Source organism: Chrysochloris asiatica, unplaced genomic scaffold (genome assembly GCF_000296735.1).
Source record: "Chrysochloris asiatica unplaced genomic scaffold, ChrAsi1.0 scaffold00015, whole genome shotgun sequence".
Classification (NCBI taxonomy): Eukaryota; Metazoa; Chordata; class Mammalia; order Afrosoricida; family Chrysochloridae; genus Chrysochloris; species Chrysochloris asiatica.
The window spans coordinates 16,012,309-16,020,907 of NW_006408533.1; the positions used below are offsets into that span (position 1 = coordinate 16,012,309).

The 8,599-nt window shown below is 39.1% G+C and overlaps 1 protein-coding gene across 10 annotated transcripts in view; it reads left to right on the forward strand.

The window, feature by feature from the left end:
* DTNA (dystrobrevin, alpha) overlaps positions 1 to 8,599 on the forward strand; it is a 523,318-nt gene that overhangs the window by 329,310 nt on the left and 185,409 nt on the right. For 4 of the 10 annotated variants that reach the window (XM_006835053.1, XM_006835055.1, XM_006835056.1 and 1 more), the window contains exon 1: positions 2,994 to 3,060. In XM_006835053.1, coding sequence (XP_006835116.1) covers positions 2,994 to 3,060 — 67 coding nt within the window. Of the gene's footprint in view, positions 1 to 2,977; positions 3,061 to 8,599 lie in introns of those variants that run through there. The other 6 variants (XM_006835061.1, XM_006835063.1, XM_006835058.1 and 3 more) reach the window with 3 other exon arrangements.

The following is an 8,599-nucleotide window of genomic DNA, read 5'->3' on the forward strand; positions in this document are numbered from 1 at the left end:
GCAGCCCAATTCGTAACCACTATGCTACCAGAGCTCTGGTAGCATAGTGGTTACGAATTGGGCTGCTAATCTCATGGTCAGCAGTTCAAAACTATCAGCTGTTCCGCTGGAGAAAGATTAGACTTTCTGCTCAGGTAAAGATTTACAGCCTCGGAAACCCGGTATAGAATTGCTATGAGTTGGAATCGACTCCAAAGCACGTCACAACAACAACAACAAGCATCTAACGTGCATGAAGGAACAATAGAAACTGGCCAAATTAGGCCTGTCATGAGCCACATGGCTCATTACACCCACCAGTATCAAGAAATGGGTCATTTTCCTGGTCATCTCCACTGTATGACTTGGGCAGATGTTGTTACTCTGACATTCATGCTAAGCAGAGCTTCTTGACAATTGCAGTTATTACAGAAGCAAAATTGCTCTCTATAAAAGCACTCACACCTTCCCCTCTGAAGGTTCTGCTCTGCTCTCTTTGTAAGAGAATGCAGTCAAGCATCATGTAGCTCAAATCCCACTGAGCAAAGTAAGGAGTCCACTGATTTGATACTTAGCTTACTTTGTCTAGAGTTGCTCTTCTGAATCAGTATGAGCTATAAACTGGCAGCTAACAACTGTCCTCTCTGTGTCTCTCGATAGATAGATAGATAGATACTTAGTTAGTTATTTTGTTAAGTGTCATCAAGTCGGTTACGACTCATAGCAACCTTGTATATGGTTTCTGAGACTAAATCTTCACAGGAGCAGAAAGCCTCATCTTTCTCCCTTAGAGCAACAGGTAAGCTCAAACTGCAGACTCTGTGGTTCAGAGCCCAGTGCTTATCATGAGGAGCCACCAGCCACTCTGAATCACCGACCTTGTGGTCCTATAGCACAACACCAGTATTGCTTTAACACTTAAGAGAGGTCTGTTTTTACCACAGACTTGTCCAATGCATTATACAGTTTGATATCTTGACTGCTGCTTCCATGGACATTGATTCTGAATCCAAGTGAAATGAGATCCCTGACAAATTTATTATTTTCTTTATTTAATATATGTGTATATGATTATGTGTGTGTATGAGAAGAACCTTTCATTTTTAAATGTTTAACTAGATAGAATAATAAGAAAGCAATTCCATCATCCTGTAAAATCCTTTACATGTAGCCAAAAACCCATTACATAACTAAACAACATTTCCATTAACTTTCTCATTTCTTGGTGTTTTTTTTTCATTTTTCCTCTACTTTAGCTGTTGGCACTATAATAGAAACTTTAAATCATCCCACTGCAGGCACTAATCTGTCAATAGAAAATTGTGGTGCTAACCATCTCACAAAAAAATTAGTATGTATGGAGGAAAAGCTTTTGCAGGTTGCAAACACTCAGAAGTGAATATTTAGAAAATGACCCATTTCTGAATTAAGGGGTAAACTGTGCAAGGGCAAATTGGCAGCAGGATGTGGTAGAAAGTAAACTAATCTTGGAGTTAGAGCATTTTTGAAAAGCAGTTGTCAGTGAGTCAGTTTACGCCTCATGGTGAAGCCATGTGTGTCTGAGTAGAACTGTTCTACTTACGGTTGTTAATGGCTGAGTTTGGGGAAGCAGACCACCAGCCCCTTCTTCTAAGACTCCTGTGAGTGCACTTGAACCTTCACACTTTCAGTGAACAGTCCGGTGCATTAACCACATATGCCACGTAGGGACTCCACTATAACCTTGCTTTTTTGTTGTTGTTTTTTTTTAGTGAAAGTTCACAACAAATTGTATACTTTGTTTCATTACAATGATTATAATTCCCTCAGTGGACCACCAGCAGTCGATACTGACTCGATGGCACCTAACAACAAACCACCAGTTAACAGTATTTCTCTCTATTCATTTTAGCTCTCTTTTTTTGTTTTGTTTTCTTAAACACTCACACATATGTAATAATTTACACCATCAAAAGGCACATTCTGCAAGTCTGCTTCCTGGCCACCAGCTCTCAGTCCCTCTTTTTCCATGAATCTAGAATCCTCAGAGGCTCCACTATAACCTTTATCAAAAAAAAAAAAACAAAAAATCAAAAAAAATTTATTTCTATGGAGTCAATTTCAACTCATGTGACCCCATGTGTGTCAAAGTAGAAATACGCTCAATAGCTCTAATCTTCTGAAAGTTGATCACCAGGTCTTTCTTCCTAGGCACTTCAGGGTGAATTCAAAGGGCTTACTTCTCTATTGGACTCCTGGTGTGGCACTGTAGTATCAGCACTGGACTAGGAATCTCAAGGTTGGCAATTGAAACCCATCAGCCACTCCTTGGAAACACTATACACAGTCACTATGAGTTGGAACCAACTCAGCAGCACTTAGCAACAACAATAACAACCTTTCCACTAGCAGCCCTGCACAAACCACTTGCTTCGCCCAGAAACCTTCTATACCCATTGCCACTTTGCTTCTTCCCTGAGACTCTCAGTCCTGTTATCTGTTGACTGGGATCTATGAGCTGTCCTCTACAGCCTTCACATCGTTGTTGTTGTTAAGTGCCATTGAGTCAGTTCCGACCCATAGCAATCCTGTATAGGGTTTCCAAGGAGCGACTGGTGTACTCGAACCACTGACCTTGTGGTTCAAATTGACTTTGCAGTCCAGTGCATTAAGCCATAGTACAATACAAGGACACCTACAGCCTTTACAGATATTCCCAAAGTTGAAGGAGAATCTATATATGAAATGCATCACCTCTCTAATGGTACATAGTTGTGTTTAGTTACAGCACAAAGTTATTTGCTATTTTAGTTATTTTTGTTAAATGATAGCATAGAATTTCTATATACCCTCCAATAGTATATCTGGAATAAGATGTGCAACTATTTAGGTGAGTTTAAGTAAAGCTGTACTTTTTAATAAATATACTTACAGTTTTAAATAGTTTCTCTCCATGTGACATAAGCCTAGCAAGTGTATTTACATGGAAGTAAACCTGAGGATAATTATGCATTGTACTAATTTTGTCTCATAGAATGATTGAAGATAGTGGGAAAAGAGGAAATACCATGGCAGAAAGAAGACAGCTATTTGCAGAGATGAGTAAGTATCCACCTTTCAAGGAACATCGTACAGTTTCCATTGAACACACAAAGAAAGGCTGGAAGTAGCATTTAATCTTTACGAGTTTGGCACTTTTCCTTAAAAGCTTAAATCCCTTAAATAACATGTCGATTTTGATCTTTTTGTTTCATATGAGATAAGAGTTAAACTAGCCTGTAATGTATTACTAGACTATACGTTTCATATGAAAGACAAAACCTGGAAATACATAACCACATACACACATGTGGACACCTGAAAAACACCATTTGGTTTTCAACATTAACACAGTCTGCTGAAGTATAAAGTCGGTGCTCACCCCACTCTGCACTGCAGACACCTTTATCTGACACATAGATAAAGTTAGTGAAATGAATCACTAAATATCTTACCTAAAAAATGGTGTTTAAAGAAGAAAGAGGAGTCAGACCTAGCTATTATATCCTTTTATTTGGACCTCACCAAGTTGGGGAGAAGGAGCCCTGGTATCATAGTAGTTAAGCACTTGGCTGCTAACCGAAAGGTCAGTGGTTCAAACCTACCAGCTGCTCCATGGAAGAAAGATGTGGCAGTCAGCTTCCATGGATTACTGTCTTGGAAGTTCTATGGGGAGTTCTTCTCTGTCCTATGGGGTTACTCTAAGCCAGAATCGACAGGACTGCAACAGATTTAGCTTTTTGAGGTTAACACTGGGAAAATCTGTTCTAAAAGTACAAACGAATAAATAAAAGATGAAAACAGCTTGGAGGTGACCTACTATACAAGGGTAAACCAAATAAGACAATATTTACAGACTCCAGCAGAGAACCCATTCTAGTAATGCCATTGTTGATATAAGTGCCTGCTTGCTATGTTATAAATGAGTAGTGTCTGGCACATAGACCGTTTTTCTTATTCATAAAAGAAGAACTTGGCATGGGAAGAAGCACACATCTCAAATTAAATGTTGTAAAGAAATAAAAAATAAGGTTCTCTTATCTTTTCATCTCTCTCCCTGTATTAGGAATATGAGGAGGAGCAGTAGTGAGTTATGTGCCTCTTTCCCTGAGAAGGCGGTAGACAAAATTAGGTTTCTACTGAACGGATGGACAAGAATGAGGGGAGGAGGAGATAAAGAAAAGTCCCAGATAATAAGATTCATATGTTCCTTTATCATCTGCCTGTAGTCTGGCAGCGCCAAGACAATGTTAGAACTTACAAAAGGGAAAGAAAATTAAAATTGATCTGGGGAATCTCAATCATGCTTTTTACTTTTCTCTAGGAGAGTCTTCCACTCTTAGAGACATGTGGCTAAAGCATCTGGCATGTTTGGTTGTGTATCTCCACTCCTGGTATAGCCCACCCACTGCCATCATTCTGACTCTCATAGACTTGCTACGTAGGGTTTCCGAGGCTGTAAATCTTCACAGGAAGCCTTCATTTTCTCCCATGCAGTGGCTCATGGATTCTAACTGCTGACTGTGTGATTAGCAACCCAGTTCCTAGCGTACTACACCGCCAGCCATCCTTTTGGCCTGGCCAGTCACCTGTATTGTGACCTTTATTGATATAAATCTAACAGAGCCAAGAACCTCATGACTGCTTGCCTATCAGAAGAAATTCCCATAGAGAGCAGATAGCCTCCTCCCACATCATAGATGATTAGACTGAAAAAGTAAGAGGAATAACATCACGGGCCAACATCTTATCAGACAGAGGGAAAATAAAAATATTAATGTTGAACATAAAAGAAAAAAGGAACAAGATCTTGGGGAAAATCTTGGAACATATCATTGTAGTATCAAAAGCTCTGTCAGTACCCTATAAGACATAAAAATGCGCTTATTTCATAATCTGGTACATGCTGCTCTGAGTTAAAGTACATTGCCCAGTTTATTCTGCACTTGATGCAGTGTGTGGCACGGAGTCCAACCACTTTGAAGATTTAATTGTCCAACTAAAAGAAAGATAAATTGTTAGAGTCATAGAAGCATAACATCTCTAAGTATTTCTTCAAATGAGAGACACTTAGGAAAATTGTGCACTGATTTCCCAAATTGTAACTTTTCTTTTTATAGAAACTTCTCAGGGATAGCATGTGACTTTATTAAATAGTTTTACAAGTTCTCTGCATAAGTGATCAGAATCATTAAGCCAGCCACTGAAATCTGTATCATTCTTCCTTGAGTTGGCTCCAACTCCTAACAACTCTGTATAGGGTTTCTGAGGAGCAGCTGGTGAGTTTTAACTGATCTTGTAGTTCATAGTTCAGTGATGATCCTAAAGCACCACAGCAGAAGACATTCTTGACTGTAATGAATAATACACTCAGAGTTGATCTGACTTTAATAATCCTTTAATTTGTGCATCATGCTTAAGTAGAGCACATCTACATTGAGTAAGGATTCTACTAGAAAAACAAAAGGTTGATGTGTAATTGTTGAGAACCCTAAGGAACTCTAGTAGGGTAGTGGTTATGAGTCAGGCTGCTAGCCTCAAGATCAGCAGTTCAAAACTACCAGCTCTTCTATTGTTGTGTGCCATGGAGTCGGTTTCGACTCATAGCGACCCTGTATAGGGTTACCGAGGCTGTAAATCTCAATAACGGAAATTAATCCCTTGAATGAAAACACCAATAGCATAGATTATTTGTATAAATTCTTTAAAAATGATTTTGAAGCTGATGGTGTAAATGGACTGTGATGCTGCACACAGTTAAGCGTCTTAGTTCTGCTAAGACTTTGAGATCTCAGTGCAGTGGCTTGGTGCAATGGAATCCTGAACACCTGCCCCTCCACTCTCTCTGGGGACAGTAATGAGGCAGTGAGAAGCGTGACAGTAGTCAGAAGCTTCTTAAGGAGAAGAGTATGCTAGTCCTGGTCTTGCCTGCGTGAGGGATACATGGACTTATCTGACCCTGAGTTTTGTTCAAGAATCAGGAAGGGCTACGGACGTCTGCAAATGTTTCCTATTTGTGTAACTTCTTCTTGGCTGGTGATGTAAGCCCCGGATATTAAAAGGGATGTGGTGAGCAATAAAATTTAACTTTTCAAATATAGCAGCACACCAAGAATATAAATGGCAACCACAGCATCCATAATGGATTTGGGGACCAAAAAAGCAGAACTGAGCCATGCTCTGTGTATCTACTTTGTTTCAAATAAACTTCTTTTTATCTGTCCTCCACTCACAAATCCATGAACAGATTCAGTTTTACATATATGGTCTCCTCTTGAAAATCCTTAAATCCATAGCCTACATCTGGAATAAGTATGTGTCTTTTGTATCTTCATTCAAGGTAATGGTTAAAACCAAAGATCTGAACAGAGTAAAAGTAGAACCTTCCAGTACATCAGTAAAGGATATCTATGAGCGTCAGAACCTATTTGAAGACACTTAACAACAACAACAAGTACATCACTAGAGACCTTCTCCCAAGTTGACTGACACAATTACTTCCTTAGTCATGAAGATAACGCTACCTGTAAATCTACCTAACTGTATGCTTACCTACACTTCTTTAACATATGCACAACCTAAGAGTTTTTCTTAATAGCTTGATGAAATTAAGGATCTTATTTTTATCCTATGTTGTTTTCTTGATCTAGCAGTCTAGTAACTTTATTATAAGGAAAATGAGCTTAGCCATCCATCTATCCATCCATCTATCCATTCCTCCATACTTACATAGTTCTATAAATCCTTAACATATATTTTTGGTCTTACCTTCATCATGGAGTCCTGGTATGGCACTGCAGGATAATGTGCTAGACTGCAAGGTTAGTGTGAACTGCAAGGTCTGAGGCTCAAACCCACCAGCCACTCCTCAGAACAGTTTTATACAATTCAGTTATATTTTAATTTTTATCTTTTTATTAAAAATATAGAAGGTAAAATATGTTGTTGTTGTTAAGTGTCATCCAGTCAATTCTGGTTTGCAGCGACCATATAAAGGGTTTCCAAGGAGTGGCTAATGAGTTTGAACCGTTGACCTCATGGATGGCAGTTCAGTGCTTATCCTGGAGTGCCACACCAAGACTCCAACAGTTTATTATACAGCTTTCTATATAGTCATTCTGATTCTTAAATATATCATTCATTTAAAAAGTGTTCCAATAAACTTTATAGGATAATGATGCAACCTATGAACGCTGAGTCTGAATTATTTTTCATGCCTGATAATTAACAAAATGTGTGTATGTGTGTGTTTGAGAGAGAGATTGTTAGGGAAGTAAAGGAGTTTGAGTATAAAGGATGGTGTTTATATGTAAATATATATATATACAGTCCTGGTGTGGCGCTATGGCTTAGTGCACTGCACTGCAAAGTGGGTTTGAACTGTAAGGTTGGCAGTTCAAGCTCATCAACCACTCCTTGAAAACACTATACAAGGTCTCTGTGAGTTGAAATCCACTTGATGGCATTTAACAACAACAACATTTATGATAAGGAGTCCCTTGTGTTGTCAACGGTTAACACATTTACTACTAGTTGAATTTGAAAGTTAGAGTCCACTCACAGAGGCTCTTATAAAGACCTTGTGATCTTCTTTTGAGAAAATAACCCTTAGAAGCCCTATGGAGCTCAGTTCTACTCTAACATGAGTCAGATCAATTTGAAAGCAACTGGTCATTCTTTATAAATGTGAGAAGACGGCAGCTGTTTCTGGGGAACGCTTTGATCACCTAAGAACCACAGAAAACAGCAACAGAGGCAAATCCTTGGGAGAAAATCAAATTGTATTTGAAAAAAAAGCGAGCCAAGACTAAAACTTCAATACAGTCTGATGGCAGGGACTAAAGGGTACTGAAGACCAGAAACAGAATTAGAGTGCTCAGAAAATATAGGAAATTAAGCTAGGTGGTGACATAGGAAAAAGAAGAGACTTTCTAATATGATGATCTCTAGTGTGTTAACACATCCATGAGGATGTGGAGCAAGAGAAATGGAGCAAGTGGAAACACCTATTATGATGCTCTCTTATCAACCACGGCCCACGGCAGCAAGATATCAGTGTTCTCAAAATTCCTCACATATACTGTGAAATAGTGCCCTAGATTCTATAACAACCATGTACATGTTGGCTGTAGCCAACCGTCTGGAGAAGGACTATCTGTCATCAAACAATTCCAGAAGGCTATTGAGGCCAGCTCAATATCAATAAAATGAAATCCTCATCTAAGTGGGCAAAGTAAATTATTTTAGGTATTGCTACCTCTGGTTATCCACCACTCATCTGTTTGTCATACTGTGGTGGCTTGTGTGTTGCTGTGATTCTGGAAGCTATGCCACCAGTATTTTAAATACCAGCAGGGTAACCCATGGTGGACAGATTTCAGATGAGCTTCCTTCCAGACAAAGACAGACTAAGAAGAAGGAGTAACGAACTACTTCCTAATATTTAGTTACTGATAACCTAATGAATAGCAGAGGCACACTGTCAGATATAATGCCGGAAAATGAGCCCCTCAGGTTGGAAGGCACTCAAAATGCGACTGGGGAAGAGCTGCCTCCTCAAAGTGGAGTTGACCATGATGATGCGAATGGAGTAAAGCCCATG